Genomic DNA, 16,293 nt, shown 5'->3' with positions numbered 1-16,293 from the left:
GGGGAGAACAGGGCTGAGCCACCAGACGCTAATGACTTCCGGGGGCTGCCCTGAGCCAACAGCCCAGGAGGCAGGGAGAGGCCTGGCCAGGCCGGGTCCCCTGGGAAGAGAGGAGAGGGGAGGGGACAGGAAGGCAGCAAGGCCGGGGGCGGGGCTGGGCGGGGAGGGTGACGATGGCCTCTTCAGTCTCAGCACCGCAGTCAGAGGTGGTGGGGCGCCAGGAGCAGGAGGCAAAGCAGAGGGGTGGGCAGCCCGGCCGAGAGCGCGGGGCCGCGGGAGTCCGGGGGCGCCTGGCAGGCAGCGCCCGGGCACGTCTGCTCCCCCCGCTGGTCCTCGCCCCCGTAGCCCCCCCAGTAGTCGTCCTCTGTGGGCGCGTCCCCACCCTGGCGCCCCCGCGGGTCTTCGGCGGGCAGGTCTCGGTAGAGGGTGGAGGGGTCGGCGGGGGGCGCCCCGGCCTCGGCCACCCCGTACAGGTGGTTGGACGAGCTGTTGCCGCGGGCGCGGCTGCCGGGCCGCGTGGGCGCGGCGGGCGGGCAGGCCTGGAAGTCGGCGTCGCGGAGGGCGCGCAGGTCGCGGCCCTGGCGCTCCGGGGGGGTGGCGCAGGTCACGTCGGAGCTGGACACGCGCGCGCGCTGGAACCAGGCCCAGAGCGGCCGCGCGCGGCAGTCGCACGCCCAGGGGTTGGCGTTGAGCCGCAGGAACTCGAGCGCGGGCAGGTCGGCGAGCGCCTCGCCGGGCAGCGAGGCCAGGCTGTTGTTGAACAGGTAGAGGATGGTGAGGCGGCTGAGGCCGCGGAAGGCCGCGCGGTGCACGCCCTGCAGCCGGTTCCCGTGCAGCAGCAGCCGGTCCAGGCTGCCCAGGCCGCGGAACACGTGCTCCGTGAGCAGCCGCAGGCGGTTCCCGTGCAGGAAGAGGTGGCTCAGGTTGGCCAGGTCCGCGAACAGGTCATCCTGGGGGGGGGGGGGGGACGGGGAGGAGGGAGAGAAGAGAGCGGTCCTTAGAGGCGGGTGGAGAGGAGGGAGGGGAGGGGGAGCGCTGCGGAAGACCGGAAAGGGTTTGACCTTTTGATTCGGAGTCCTGGGTTTGAATCCTGCCTCCCCTCACCCGCGGAGAGGGTAAGGTGGGGAACGCGATACGGTTGAGGGCAGTGGTTCTTAGACCGCTAGTGCTTTGAATCTCCTGCAGGGGCCTGCGTGCTGCCCCCTGGGTTCCTGATTCAGCAGGTCTGGGGTGCGGCCTGAGGCTCTGTTCCCGGGTGGTGCTGATGCTGCTGGTCCGAGGACCACACTTGGAGGAGGAGAACCCCGGGTTTGCTTAAGTATGCAGACGGGGCAGCCGGACTGCCTGACTTCAAGCCCTGGATCCAGCAGTCCTGACTGTGCCACTTGGGGCGAGTCTCAGGATCTCTGACTCAGTTTCTTCACCTGTGAGATGTGGAGATTAGATAAGCAACATACACTCAGTTCCTTAGAACAGGATTTCCACAGGGGTAGGCATTCTGTGGGTTGGCCATGATTGCTGATTTGGCCGTGCCAGTAATCTCTCTAAGCCTGTTTCCGCATCTATAAAATGGGGATGAGTGTACCTCCTCCCGGGTTTGTTCTGAGGATTAAAGAAGACGATCCACACAAAGAGCAGATGGGTGAAGTGCTGGGCACAGTGCCTGGCACATTGGGATTCGGTCCAGTGAAGCCCACAGGCTCTGGAGTGACAGCCCAGGGCTTCGGATCCAGCTTGCCCTCTTTCCAGCTGCGTTACATCGGGCACGTTCTTTAGCCTCATCTAGCCTCAGTTTCCTCAGCATGTATAACCCAGAGAACAACCTGAGGGTTAGGTGAGATCATGCTGGAAGGATACGGTACCCGCTGGGCACACAGACCACCACCAATAAAGGGTGGTTATTACGACAGTAGGGTCTCAGTTACAATTAGGTCCATCCCTTTTCCTCTAACAGAGAGGAGCTTCGTGGGGCCCAAAAATTCTGCTATTCTACTTGGCTGGGAAATTAATGGCACCAAGCATCAGCCCCCCTCCCCCCACCCCCAGAGGCAGCAGGGAAGGGGAAGGAAACCTGCTGTCTGATGCCCTGCATCACTGGTCCCCTTCGAGGGGCTGCCCCGCCTGCCTGCCTGCCTGCCTGGGGCTGTGGGGGGGGGGGGTCCCAGAATCAGGCCAAGTTAGTGCTGGGAGGATCTTGAGCTCTGATTCAGAATTAATGGGGGTGAGGGAATAGGTCTAGGTATGCTGCACAGGGGAGGGTGGGTAGGGGGCAGGGGGGTGGATTCTGCATTTTATCCAGCTCACCAGCTTGGTGATGGCCAGCCAGACTTGGGAGTCAGTGCTTTGGGGTCCACCGGCCCAGCCACTCTTTATGGAGGAAAGCACAAAGACCCAGAGAGATGAAGGGCCCAGGACCCCAGCACTGAGATCCACCCCTCTGTGCGGGACATCGCTGTGGTCAGCAGGCCCAGGAAGTCTAGTTCCCAGCGATAAGAGCATACGCTGTGCTCAAGGCAGCTCACCCCTGGGTCCTGTTTCCAGGCTGTGGTTCCCACCGGTTCCTGCCGGGGGGGGGGGGGGGGGGATGATCCCGCCCATCCCACTCAGGAGCCCGGTCGCTGGCTCTCAGGTGGGGGGAGGGCGTTGACTCCTAGCCCACACCCACAGCCTCCACCTTCCTGAGCTCCCGCATTTGCTCGCCCCCTCCCATCTGCCTTCCGCCCTCTCTGCTACAGGAACTGAGCCTGCCAAGAACCCTCTTCTTGGCCACATCGAGATCCGTCCCCTCAACCTTCTTGGCTGTCTCTGACACCAGCGTTCTCTGCCCCCTGCTGCCACCACCCCGTGTGTCCAGCTCAGGTCTCCAGTGGGCTCTCTGCACAGCCGTGGCCTCAGCCTGTCCCTGTCTGGCCTTCCTTGTCCTCGTCTTCCTGGCCGCCCCCCCCCCCCCAAGGAGTGGGCTCTGAAACCCTTCCACTGAGACACCTAGTTAGGGTTTCTGTTTTTTTTATGGAGTGTTAGCAATAGTGGGCCCCACCCAGAGATCCCTGGTCAGGATCAGTATGGGGCGGGAGTAGAAGCAGAGGTAATCGGCACTTTGGGGACTTCCAGAGGTCAGGAAGGGAGCACCAGAGGTTCAGACAACCCAGAAATTCAGGCGCCTTTGACCCACAGTCCCAACTTGGGGGCTACAGAATGCCTTAATTCCCGCCTCTTCTCCTTGCCCCCTTTTCCCTCTTGCAAAAGTCCTGGCCTTCCCCTTGCTGAGCCTCCGTCTGGGGGTCCGCACCCCTCCCCTCATCCAAGCTGTTGCCAAATCCCACAGCCACTTCCTGGGCTGCAGCTCTCAAATCCGGGCCTTCCTCTCTCCCTGTTCAGACGTTCTCTGTGCATTAATAAGCTCTTGACTTTCACAGCCCTCACCCTCACCACCACCCCACCCCCCCACATCACCCCCTCCCTCAGGGCTGAGAGCGGTTGCTAAAGTCATCCACATCCATCTCGGAAAACCACATTTCCCTCACCTCCCCCCAGGTCAGTTCACAGCTCCCTGCATCCATTTGGAATCGCAAGGCAGCATCCCTGCCCTGCCTCCCCCCCCCCCCCCCCGGCATTCTGCTCTTCACTTTGCCTTCCACCCTCCCAGCTCCAGTCTCTGGCGTGCTAGCCGCTGGACTGTGTGACCTTGGGCAGCTCCACGAACCTCTCTGGGCCTCAGGTGTTTTCATCTGTGAAACAAGGGACTGGAGATGGTTGATCATTAAGATCCAACCTCATCTGATATTTATGAGTAAGTGAGTCCTGGAATGTACCTCATTCATTCAACAAAACTGTATTGAGTGTCTACTCTGTGCCAGGCACCCCCACTCACAATGCTCACCAGTCTGTGCCAGGTGTCACCGTCATCGTCTGCGTCAGCATCGTCAAGCAGCTGACTTGCTGAGCTCTCACTGTGTGCCAAGCTCTGTGCTGCCCGGTCCCATGTAGCAATCCATCATCGCGACCCCACGAGGCCGATAACATTATTATGTCCCTTCCAGAGAACAGGAGAGTGGGGCTCCCCGAAGGCAAGCCACTTGGCTAGGGTCCACCAGCCGTGTATGGTGGAATGTGGATGTGGACTCTGGGGTCAGGCGGACGGGGGCCAATGCTAGGCTACGCTCCTCAGCAGTTGGGTGACCTTGGACTGGTGCCTGAGCTTTGCTGAGGGTCAGCATCCTCAGCTGCTAAATAGGGGGAATGACGCCTACCCTGAGCCGCCCATCGTGCGGAGCCTTTTGCAAGCAGCGTGTGCTTTCGCCCCCACAACAAACCTCTGAGGCGCAGGTCATGTTCTCCACCTTACAGATGGGCCCGGTGAGGCTCAGAGTGGTCAAGTAACTTGCCCAGAGCCACACAGCAAATCAGAAGTGGACCTGGGATTCCAATTCGGATCTGCCAGAGTGCAGAGACTGCCCTTGCGTACCGTGCAGGCTGTAACGATTAGAGGAGAGACCTGGTGTCTCTATCATCTGGTTCTCCTCAAGTAGGACATCGGCTCCAGGAGAGCAGGGACACTGTTTCTGCTCGCCGCCAGAATCCCTCGCATATAGCAGGTGCTCTGTAAATATCCACTGATGAGCGAACCCCCCTGGTGCAGTGCCTGGCCTACAACAGACGGTCCATGAGAAACTCTACCCCATCCCACCTCCACCTTCCTCTTCCTGAAAAGCTGTGGCCCTCTCACCGCCTCCGAAGCTCCCCTCTCTGGGCAGGCGCCATCTTGGGTCACACCTGCACTCTGTGGATCTCACCCCCGCCCGCGTGTCTCCTCACCTGCCTATGGCATCTCCCAGGCAGAGGCTGGCTCTTTCTCCTCTATGAAGGGCCAGGTGCGAAGACACTTCCTTCCCATGATCCCCAGCACCGTTCACACCAAGGGGTGCCTGACACACATGTCCTGTTTCAGGGGACCCCCCGCCCTCACCGTGTCCACTCAAGGCCCCCTTTGCCTAGGCCTTTCCTGACCTCAGGCTCTGGCTGCCATTCATGGCCTGAGGGTCGATGGAGGGTCATGTCATCATGACATGATTTATTCTGCACTGAACTATGTGCTTTATATATACAAATGCATTTGCTTTTTACAGCCATTCTTTGTGGCAGGTATTACTTTTATCCCCCCCCCCCTTTTAAAGATGAGGAAACTGAGGTTCGGGGGGGGCACCTTGCCTAAAGTTCAGTAAGTCGGAAAATAGAGCAGGGGGATTCAAACTCGGGCCCTCGGGCTCCAAAGTCGTCATTCTGAACCAACTGACTATATTGCTAAGGAGGTCAGGGGCTCCGTAGGAGTAGTTGTTGAACTACTGGCTGTAATAGGATAATGATGATAGCACCCGCATTGAGTGTGGCTCGGGGCTAAGTGTTCCACCTTACAAAATGTCCCAGATAAATGTTAAGTACCATCACGATTGCCATTTTAGAGACGAGGAAATGGAAGGCCGGGAGGTTGAGTAATTTGTCCTAAGTCCTACGGGAGCCAGGATTTGAACCTTGGTTTAGCAGACTCCAAGGCGCGTGCTCTCAAAGGGGAGCCCACACTGCTGTACTTCCTGTGCCCGGACAGAGCCCGGTGGAGAAGTCTGAGTGGACGCAGGCTCGAATGCCACCCGCCCTTCCTGGTTGAGTGGCCTCAGGAGCTTCTATCCCGTGTCCCTATTGCCGGGTTCCCGTGAGGCTCAGCGAGATGGTGGGACACGCTAGCCCCCTGTCACGTGGACTCTGTGCAGTGGTTTAAGAGACTTCGCGGGAAGAGGCCTTATATCTACAAAGTCTTTGGGACTCTCGGCCTCCACTTCCTCATCTATGGAGGAAGCAGCCTCCAACGGGGCTACGGAAATGAGGTGAGGTGGCCGAATAGACTTCATACACCCTGAGATCCGAGGCGAATTTAGGCAGGCAGGAAAAGGGAGGGAGTATTCTGGGACCCACTCATGGCCTCAGGATAATCCATGAGGTTGACCCAAATCTCCAGGATTGGGTCCAAGATGGGCCATTTCACCAAGACCAATGTTAAATGAGGTTTGTTTCTCTTTTTAAAATAGTGTTTTAACAAGCATTTATATAGTGCTTACCGTATGCCAAGCACTATTCTAAGTGCCTTACAAATTATTCATGCACTGAATGCTTATAAAATCCCTGGGAGATGGGGGCTGTTGCTGCCCCCGTTTTACAGATGGGCAAACTGGGGTTCAGGACGGTCAAAATTTGTCACACGCCTGTAAACGACACCAGAGTCGATGCCTGTCGATGCCTGTGCCAGACGCACAGTGTGCCCACTGAGCAGTAGTGGATGCTACTGTTATCATTATTTTTGCAGTGATAACAGCCATGACAAGATTTCCAGCATCCTCTGCATTTTTCTTCTTGTCTGTCTCCCCCCACTAGAATGCTATCTCCGAAGGCAGGGAGCTTGGTCTGTTTTGTTCCCTGCTGAGTTCTCGGCACCCAGCCCATAATGGGTGCTGGACGCAGGTTTGTTAGGGTATTGTCATTAACTCTGTCCACGTCAACACTGACCTGATGTTCAAATTGGCACACTGGTGAGACCAGGCAGGCACCGACCTGGGGAGGAGCAAGAGCCTTCCAGGCTTATGTGGGGAGAGGGGAGAATTTGGATGTCCTTGCCCCCTTTCCAGCCAGAGGCTATGTAGCCAAGGGAGGAATTTCTTCCAGAGTGGTTTGGAGGGTGTGTGATTGCTTCCTGGGGAAATAGAACGGGAGGATCTGGCTGTCAAACAGTCAGCATAACAACAACAATAAACAATATTTAGATCAATGACAATAACAATAAATAGCAATTACTGTTATTCCTTCCGTTTCCAGAGCATCCATTTTCCAGCTACTTAACAGCCCTTTACCCTTTTGTTCTCCTTCTTTCCTTGCGCTGGGATGCCAGGTCTGGGGGACAGGAATCCAGAAAGGGGAGGACTTGCCCTCGTCCCATTACCCAGTGAGCTGGAGAGAGGCAGAGCCTCCCATGGGGCATAATGGTAGGGGCATTGCCCTCTTGCTGTTCCTCCCCGGGACGTGGGAGGGTGTGGGGGCAGGTGAGAAAATCAGCCACAAAGGCCTTCGGGCTGGGTGCCCGGTGAAAGGCAGAGCCCCCCGAAGGCAGCCAAGGGGGAAAGGAGGGATCACAGAAAGAGACACACACATACACCCAGACAGACATGGGGGAGTGTGTGGGGTGGGCGTGTGAAGGGAGACAGACAGAAGAGGCAGAAGAAGACAGATGGGGGAGGCAAGTTGGTGAGAGAGGCAGAGAGGGACAGAAAAGGATAGACAGACAGACAGCTGGGCAGAGGGAGACAGATGGGGGGTTGGAGAGTTAGTGAGAGAGGCAGCAAGGGACCCAAACAGGCACAGACAGGAAGACAGAGGAGAGAAAACAAAAGAGAACCCCGCCTGGAGAGAGTGAGAGGGACACGGAAACTTAGAGAAGGGGCAGGGAAATAGAGATGCTTTGGCAGGAAGGGTGTCCCCATGGGCACCTGGACGGAGCAGCCCGGGGTCCTGGGAGAGCTCTGCGCATGCGCGCGCGCCCCGGGCGGGGCCGGCTCACCTGTAGGTGGAGCAGGCTGTTCTCCTGGAGGTAGAGGTACTGCAGGCTGACCAGGCCGCGGAAGATGTTGCCGGGCAGGCTGCTGAGCTGGCAGCGGTACAGATGCAGCGACTGCAGCCGCTCCAGGCCCTGGAAGGTGTCGGGCTCCAGAGAGCGCAGGTGCCGGTTGTCGCCGAGGTCCAGCTCCTCCAGGGCCTGCAGGTGGCGGAAGGTGCCCGGGTAGATGGTGGAGAGGTTGTTGGAGAAGAGCCACAGGGTGAGCAGGCTGGGCCCGAAGGTGCCGGGCCGCAGCGTGCGGATGAGGTTGTTCTGCAGGAAGAGTCGCTGCGTGCTGGGCGGCAGGGACAGCGGCACCGAGGAGAAGTTGTTGGCCTGGCAGCTCACGGTGGGCGGGGACGAGTAGCAGGTGCAGAGCATGGGGCAGCTGGGGGCCGCTGGGGGCAGGGCCAGGAGCATCAGCAGGAGGCCGGCCGAGGCGGGACCTGCGGGGAGAGGGAGGCGGGTCTGGGTGGGCTGCGGGCCAGCGCGGGGTGCGGGGGACACCTCACCGCAGGGCTTCTTGGGGAGGGGTTCTGGGTGCATCCCTAGAGTCGCGAGAAGCCCCAGCCACTTCTGATTTTTGAGGCTCCTGGTGTGTTAAAAAATAAAGAGATGCCAAGAGGGCACCGTAGACAGCGAGGTTTAACGTCGTTTGACGAGTGGTGGTCTTTTCTCAACTGGTTCCACCGTGGTAGGTCTGGCCATGTGGACTGCCAGGGCTCCCTCCTCCCGCCCCGCCTCGGTGTGGTGCGCCTGATGGTTCTTTGCTGCCGGGGGCAGTCCTATATGATGTCCTATTTCGGGTATTCCTCTACCCGCTAGATGCCAGTCACACCTGCCCCCTGGTTATGATAACCAAAATGTCTCCAGACATTGCCAGATGTCCCTTGGGGAGTGAGTCGCCCCCATTTGAGATCGGCTGGAACTAAATTGAGAGCCTTGGTGAATCTAAGGCCCGTGCATGGTGGCCCTCTCTGGCTGACCTGGGGTCTGGCCCTGCAGCCCCCTCCCTCACCTGCCGGCAGCTTTCACCTTTCACCTTGGAAGAACCAGGGCCTCTCCAAGCTGGAAGGGCCCTTAGGGACCAGGGGCAAGTGCGTTTCTATCTGGGGCCAGCGGCCGCCTGCAACAGAATCAGCCGGGTGGTCCTGGAAAGATTGCAGCATCGGAATTCCTGGGGGGCAGCCTGGGAATCTGCATGTTTATACCACACGCTGTTCTCATTCGAAGTCACTTAAAGATGCATATACGTATATTTATTTTCAAGCAACTTGAATACTGGAAATAGCTCAGCCTTCTTATGATACGGATGGAGAAGCAGGCCTAAGGGCCTGGGGCTAAAGAGCCGAGTCTAGGCCCCCTGTATCCCTGTGCAGGACCCCCTCATCCATCCCTGTCCCCTGGTCTTCTTGCCCTCCCTGCAGCTCGTAAGCTTGTGGACTGGACCTAGCTTGACCTCTGCCCTTTACCATGACTTCCAGATGACTCCTGGGATTTTCTGCTGGCACGTTGGCCTGGGGTGAAGGGGAGCCTTCACCCCACAACCCGGACACTGATTCCCTGGGCACACATAGACTGAGAGCCTTCTGCTTCAAGCAATGTACTAGGCCCATGAAGGCCGAGGGGAGGAAGATGGGTGCTTGGACCCAGGACCCCAGGTTTTCTGGGCTTTCTGGGCCTCAGAGACTCCAGGGAAGAGACCGAGGGTCTGTGAGTTTAAGTGGTGCCTTGTGCTCTAGAGCTTGCCGTGTGGCGTGTGTGTGTGTGTGTGTGTGTGTGTGTGTGTGTGATGGTAGGCAAGGGGTGTGGCGTGGGTATCTGGACCCTCTGCCACGCCTCCTCACCTGGGGGGGACACACAGGTGCGGGGGCGGGAGACCCCATGCCTGATGTGTGCGGTGTTCCTGTTCCCTCACCTCTGGGCGCCACCCCAACTCTGACCGGGCCCCTCCTGGCGCTGTGCGGTGCGAGCGTGCGAGCGTGTGCCGGCTGCACTCCGCGTGTGTGTGAGTGCGGCCCCGTGCGTGTGTAGGCTGGGTGTGATGTAATACTCAGTGACACAGCGGCTGCTGTTCCGTTCCTTCACACCACCTCCGCGTTTCTCGGCCCTTCTCACCCCTCCCCCGTGCGGCGTTTCACGATTACTTTCTCCTCCTGAGTTTTTCAGAGCCACGTGGGGTGGAGGGGCGTGTCTCTCACCCCTCATCTGAACCAGGCGGGGGGCAGGGAGCGCAGCAGGGAACCCTGGGTGGGTTTCACGAGGACTGAGGTTTGGGGCTTAGAACAGGAGATCTCAGAGCTGGAAAGGTCCTCCAGGCTCATCGGGTTCAAGTTCTTATTCTATGGAGGGCACATTGGGGCTCAGAGAGGGCAAGGAACTTGCCCAAGGTCACACAGTAAAGTGGTTGACGGGGCAAGGACCAAAAAGGAGTCTCCTGATGCCTGGCCAGGACACTTCTCTTCTTAGCAGTCCCCCTCTGAGCTTGCTTCCCCAAGGACTTGACACCAGGGGAAGTCAAATCCTTTTTCTGATCCTTAATCCCACCCCTTATCCACAAGCTCACAAGAGAGTGTGAGCTCTGAAGGCCACAGCACTCCAGAGAATTAGGGAGCTCTTCCCTCAGCCTCCAGGGCTGCCCGGTACCCCAGGAGAGACAGGGGAAGGATGTGCAATCCCACCGCTCTCCAGAGTCAGGGGCCACTCACTGGCCCCAGGGTCTCCTCCAGCCTAGAGGCCAAGGGTGCAGGGGCTGACTCACAACTCCCTGGCCCCCTGCTTACCCACATCAGGGGCCTCCTCTCTTCTTTCCCCACGCCCCCTCCACCTGCCCCTGTATCCGCCCCTCCATCACGGCCCACTGCCCCAAGTTGGAGCTGGTGTCCCCTGCAGGGTCTTTGAGGAGGGGCCCTGAGCAGGGGGCCCCTCTGTGACAGCTGCTGCGTAACAGTGACTCTGTTACCATTTCTGGCCCTCTCTGCCGTGCAAAGCAGCTGTAACCCAAGGAGCCTCATCCATAATTCAGGCTGCGGCTCTCACTGGAGGCAAGGAGGAGGGGAAGGTGGGGGGCGCTGGGTTTCTCTGCCCCCCACCCCTGGCCCTTGCTGGAGCGCTCCTGGGCAGAGGCGGTGGGGGCTGGCGGGCCGCACCTCTCTCCCTCCTCCGCCCTCGGTCTGTGCCCGTGGTGTGAGCCCTTTTTCTTCTCGCCACACGGTCCCTTCCCCACCCCCTGCTTCCCACGGCTCCTCACCATTACTCCTTCCCTCCAGGCCTTGTCTCCTTTCCCTCCCTGAGGACCACATGTCTGCTCCCAGCTCCCATTTTGTGACTCCCTAGCAAAGGCCAGGGCAAGATACAGAGCGTCGGAGCTGGAAGGGGGAGTGGGTACGTCAGTGGGCAAAACCCTTATTTCACAGGCAGTGCCACTGAGGGCCGGAAAGGGGAAGGGTCAGTTTCTGAGTGAGCAGCTCAGGCCTCCTGACATGAATGTCTGATAGTCTGCCTTCGATATCTTTCTTGAAGCCTTCAGTTCACTGAAGCCCTCACTACTTATAAGGGACGGAGGAAAGCTGGTGGTGACAGCCTCCCCCACCTCTTGGCTCACCCCGTCCTCTCTCTTTCCTCCTCTTCCTTTTTTCTAAAGTCAGCAGGTGATGGCTAGAGCCGCAGGGGAGCGCAGAGCAGGGGTGGGCAGAAGCCATCTGTCATTAAGCACCTACTGTGCTCCAGGCACAGTATTTCTACGTAGAGAAATGGTGTCTTTATGCATACAGTATAATGTAACATAACCCCGTGAGGTCAATATTATTGCCCCCAATTTTCAGGCGAGGGGAGGGAGGCTCAGGCACAGAAAATGAGTTGCCCCAGGTCCTGCAGCTGGAGACCCCATATCATCCACAGAACCCACACCTGAGTGTGACAGTCACTGCCCTTAAGGTAAAGGGAGACAGAAACTGCACCCAGGTGCACGGGGCTGGGCCAGCCATGATGCCGTTCCGGGTGAGAGCAAAGAAGGGACCCAGGCTCTCTGCAGATTTCCTCTTCTGGGCTCCAGCTTGTGGCTACTTTAAGGGACGGCCCATTTTGGAGTCAAAAAGGAATGACTAGTGTCCAGGAGATAGGGCGAGGATTGACCTGCCGGGGGAGCGGAGAGAGGCCAGTACATGGTATCGATCCCGGAAGGCTGAGGGGCCCGGAGCCAAAAAGTATCCATTCACCGAGAGACCATTGTCAAGGACTCTGGGCTATCACCCTGGAGTACCAAGGCTCAGGAACAAGGTTCTCACCCCAAGAGCCACCTTTTAGTCCCGAGGCTCTGGTGAGAGAAGGAGCTTGAGGAGGAGGAGGTGGATGGACTCTGGGTTGGGGGGCAGATGCCAGGGTGCTAACCCAGCGGGCAGAGTGGCCCCGGGAAAAGATGCCCCCTGGAAGGGGCATCCAGGGCTCTGGCTCTGCGGGAAGGGCACAGGGTCCCAGATGAACAACAAACGGTTCCAGACCCAGAAGGCTGGGAAAGGGCTGCGGCCTGGCAGGCAGATGCTGAGGGGGGTAGGGGCTGAGGAGGTGGGGGCGCAGAGAAGGATGGAGGTGGCAGTGATGCCTGTGACGCAGGGGCCTGGGGAAGCACTGATGCGGGTGACGGAGGGTTAGAGCTGCTGCAAACAGCTTCTCACTCTGCCAGAATGTGACACCCCAAAATAAGCAGCCGCCAGGGTGGCGGTGGCAGGATCCGACGGCGGGGCCCAGAGATATAAATGGCAGCACGCAGCCAGCCAAGGTGCCCACCTTTGGAGGCTGCCACCCCACTCGAATGTCCTCACCCTTGCCCCCTCACAGCCACCCCCAAGGCCCCGAGCTCAGAGCTCCCCAGGCTGGCCCACCGACCACTGCCTGGGAGAAGGGACGTGCCAGGCAGGTGCTTTGGGAATGGAGGGCTTCCCACGTGGAAGTGGTTACCAGAAGCCTCTTTGTCTCATCCCTAGGCAGCCCCCTCTGGTACCTCTCTCCCTGCTAGTCCCCTTCCTCCTCTTCCTTCCCTCCTTCCTTCCCAGCCCCAGCCCCAGCCCCAGCCCCTCTCCCATCTATGGTTCCCTATCCGTGATCCTGGTGTTCATCCTGGACCCTCTTCCTGGCTCCTGACACCCCATCTCCATCCACCACCCCTTTCTGGTTTCTAGGTTCCCCGTCTTCCCACTCCCCTTTCCTTCCTGGTCCCTAGGGTCCCAGCCTACCTCCCTCTTTCCCATTACGCATCCTCCTTTCCCGATTCTGGGTCCCATTCCCTCGTTTTCTCTCCATCTCTCTCCGAACGTGGTCTCCCCTTTCCTTCTCTCTTCCTGGGCCTCACCTGGGTCCCACTTCCCTCCAGGTTTTTCCCGTCTAACCTTTATTCCTCCTCCTCCTTCTCCGTCTCTCCCCTAAACCACTTTCTCCATCACCGACTGCCTCTTGCTCTCCCCCTCTCTCTGACCCCTTCCCCACCCCACCCCCAATCTCCGGTCCACACCCTAGTTTGTCACTCAGTCCGTGAAACTCCCCCCCCCCTTTCTAGCGCCCTCCATCTGTCTTACCAGGCAGGGCCTTTTGGGTTTCCCTCCGAGCCTCCCATCCTCCCAGACAGCCCCCCTACCCACACCCCCAGTCTTCCCAGGTGACTGGAAAGTGCTGAGGCACGGGGCACGAGGAGTTGCTGAGTCGGCGCTTCCCCAGCCGGCCAGAGTCCTCAGCGTCCCCCGGAGCAGGTGGAGCCCGGGCCGGGTCCGCCTGCCCCTGCGTCCCCCCTCGGTCACGAGCTACCCGCACCTCCCAGCAGGCTCGAGCCGGGTGCGCTCCTCCAGCCGGCCACCCTGGGCGCGGGGGCGGGGCCCCCAGCTAAGCTCTCCCCCCATCCCCAGGCTCCTTCCCACCCCCACGACTGCCCCACCCTCACGCCCGGGGGGGGGGGGGAGGGGGCACCCGGCTCCCCTCCCCGGGTTGCCCTCGGCCGGCCGGCGGGCTGAGGTCCCTACCTTGCAGCAGGCGCCCGAGCCCGGGCAGCATCTTGTCTCGACGCTCGGGGGAGGGGGCGGCGGGGGGAGGGCGCTCCCACTCGCTCCCTGAGCCCGCCGGACGGACGGCGGGGACTCCGCGGGGCTCCGGGAGGGCCCGGGAGTCCCCGGGCTGTGTGGCCGGGCCGCGAGGCTCTACCCTGCGCCCCCCGGGTTGCGGGCCTCGGGAGGAGCCATCGGCCCCGACGGGACGGGGCGGGGCGCGACGGGGCTGGGAGGGCTGGAGCTGGCCGTCGACGCCCGGTGCCAGCGCCCCCCAGCAGCGCGAGCGGCGCGCGAGTCCGTCAGTCCGTCGGTCCGTGCGCCCCGGCTGCTCGCCGAGGGAGAGTGGGGACAGCGAGGATGCACTTCCCAACCACCCCCACTCCTTCCCGCACTCGCTGGCTCCTCCCTCGCTTCCTAGCCAGCCGACTTAACCCTCTCCTGGCCATTAGGAGGCGGGCGCGGCTCTCCAGCCCCCTCCATCCCGACCCCCTCCCCCCCTGGGGGAACCCGGAGGACGGTGTTCGATCGCCTTCGCGAAGCCTTGCTTCGAGAGAAATCCTTTCCTGGGGGAGGGGGGCGGCGGCGGTGCAGTAGTGTGAGGGAACCCTGTGGACTTGTCCAGTCCCCCCTCCCAACTTTCCCGGAGGAGATGGGCTCCTGGGTCACCTCTCCTTCCTGCCGCGTCCCCAGCGCCAAAGTCCAGGCCTCCACATTTCTCTTTCCTGGGAGAGCTCCTAGATTCCACTTTCCCTTCCGTTCGCAGACCCCAGGCCCGGAGTGTGTGCGACTAGAAGAATAGCATATGCAAGAGTTTGCGTGTGCAAGATGGAGAGTATATGAGCGTGCACGCGCGCACAAGGACACTTGTGAAGGTGTGACTCTGGAGTGTTTGCGCGCGACCTTCTAAACAGGCCCGGGGAAGAGGGGGGCACGTGAGTGTGCGGATGGGTGAGCCGCAGAGTGCCCACCAGCGTGCGGGGCTGCACTGGTGGGAAACGTGAGGAGTGCTAGAGTTTGGCGCGAGTGAACTTGGGATGGCTGGCAGGGGGATAGGGCCTGGGTGTGTGTGCCCTTAATGCGTTTGCGAGCGGGTGCAAGTTTGGGTGCGCGTGCGAGTGTGTGCATTTTTATGTGTGAGTGTGATGTGACCTAAAGGGAATATCTCATCTCCTGCGTGGGGAAGAGACCACTGATTTTACACGAGCTGCTTCTTCCTCTAAAAGAGGATTGCGTTCTGATCCCGACGGAGCCCCTCGCGCCTCGTGTGGCCGCGTTCGAGGCTATACCATCCGATCCGTGACCTAAGCGTCTCCTTACAAAGACAACGAGGACAATGACCCCGGCCGCGACCCCGCCCCGGGCGCCCAGCATCCGGCCCTCGGAGCCGCCCCGGCTCCGGACAGGCGCGCGGCCATGGGGGAAGGCGCTTCGGGGACGGTGGCCTTGCGGAACCCGAGGGGTAGGCGCTGCGGGAGCGGCGCGTGCCGCCCGGGCCAGGGCCATCTGCGCGCAGCCCCACCCGAGGAAGCGCGAGAGCCCCGGGCGGCCGCTCCCGGGAGCACAGAAAAAGAACCCCTCGCCCCCGCTGCCTCCTCTCTGGCTCCTCCTCTCCTGTCGGTGCCAGAGTCCAACGCAGCCCCTGGCATACAGTCGGCGCTTTATAAATGCCGGTTTCTTTTCCCCATTCATTCCCCGCTCCACCCATAGTCTCTCATTCTTCCCTGGCTCTCATTCGACTTCTCTCACTTTCTTCCCCCACCCTTATTCATATTTTGTAGTCTCTGTCTCTCTGTTCCACCCCCCCCCATTCCTTCCTCTCTCCCTCCTGCTTCTCTCCCTGTCATTTCCTATCTTTATGCATCTGTCTCTATCACTAACTTCTCTGTCTCTCTCACCGTCTCTCCGTGTCTCTGTAGCCTCCCTTCTGTCCCATGGCCCTCTGCCTCTCTGCCTCTACATCTCTGTGTCTCTTGTCGGTTTCTCGGTGTCTGCCTCCGTCTCCCCACCCCCATTTCATTGGCAGGCTCTCGGCAGTCTTGCACCTGGACGCTCGGGCGCCCCCTGCCGGTTTGTCGCCTGCCCTTCCTGGGCTCTCTCCTCACCTAATGTCCTCTGCCGCGCCTCTCTGGTTCAGGAGAGGCAGGAGCGGAAAGGAGCGTCTCTGGGGCTCCAACCCCCCTCCCATCTCTAGAAGGCAGGAATAGGCCCCGGCGTTTCCTGGGACCCACCCTGCCGAGGCCCCGCGCCTGGGAGGAGGGCCTGGAGGGGGCGGCGGGGAGGGAGTGTTGGGGGTAGCAGGGTGGGATTTGGCGTCCTTCCCCGGAATGAGCCGCGGCACAATCTGTCGCTGGGTTTGTTTGCCGAGCTGCCTCCGGAGCGCAGTGGGGCTGGCTCCCGGGGAGCGAAATATCACAAGATGCGGAGACAGACGCTGAGGGGCGGGTGGGCGGCGGGCTGACTCAGGTGTGCTGTCATCGGCTCCCTGGGCCCGCGCTCTTCTGAGAGGGGTGGGAGGACCCCTGGCCCCCAACACAGGCCAGCACGCGAAGCTGGGAGGGGAGCCCCCATCCCGGGGTGAGATGCAGTTGGAAAGGGGTGCTCCCGCCCATAATCCTTGGCTCCGTG

General features: G+C 60.4%; 1 protein-coding gene across 1 annotated transcript; it reads right to left on the bottom strand.

Annotated features, from left to right (window-relative positions):
• Positions 1-127: 127 nt before the first annotated feature.
• RTN4RL2 (reticulon 4 receptor like 2) lies at positions 128-15,171 on the bottom strand. The gene is made up of 4 exons (XM_032595089.1): positions 14,986-15,171; positions 10,318-10,366; positions 7,601-8,082; positions 128-950 (listed from the first exon to the last, which is right to left on the bottom strand). Exons 1-4 carry the CDS (start codon positions 15,169-15,171, stop codon positions 201-203), a joined length of 1,467 nt encoding a protein of 488 aa, XP_032450980.1. The 3' UTR covers positions 128-200.
• Positions 15,172-16,293: the final 1,122 nt, after the last annotated feature.

This window comes from Lynx canadensis, chromosome D1 (genome assembly GCF_007474595.2).
Source record: "Lynx canadensis isolate LIC74 chromosome D1, mLynCan4.pri.v2, whole genome shotgun sequence".
NCBI classification, from domain to species: domain Eukaryota; kingdom Metazoa; phylum Chordata; class Mammalia; order Carnivora; family Felidae; genus Lynx; species Lynx canadensis.
Note: the sequence above shows the minus strand (reverse complement) of the source record. Positions and strands in the feature narration are given on the sequence as shown.

What these genes read in the sequence shown, in the direction of transcription:
- RTN4RL2 (XM_032595089.1), bottom strand. Translation starts at nt 15,171, where the DNA reads ATGGCCCTGGCCCGGGCGGCACGCGCCGCTCCCGCAGCGCCTACCCCT. An exon ending in GCCCCTGACTCTGGAGAGCG is followed by an intron (nt 8,083 to 10,317) that starts GTGGGATTGCAC and finishes CTCTCCCCGCAG; the next exon opens with GTCCCGCCTCGGCCGGCCTC. An exon ending in ACAGCCTGCTCCACCTACAG is followed by an intron (nt 951 to 7,600) that starts GTGAGCCGGCCC and finishes CCCCCCCCCCAG; the next exon opens with GATGACCTGTTCGCGGACCT.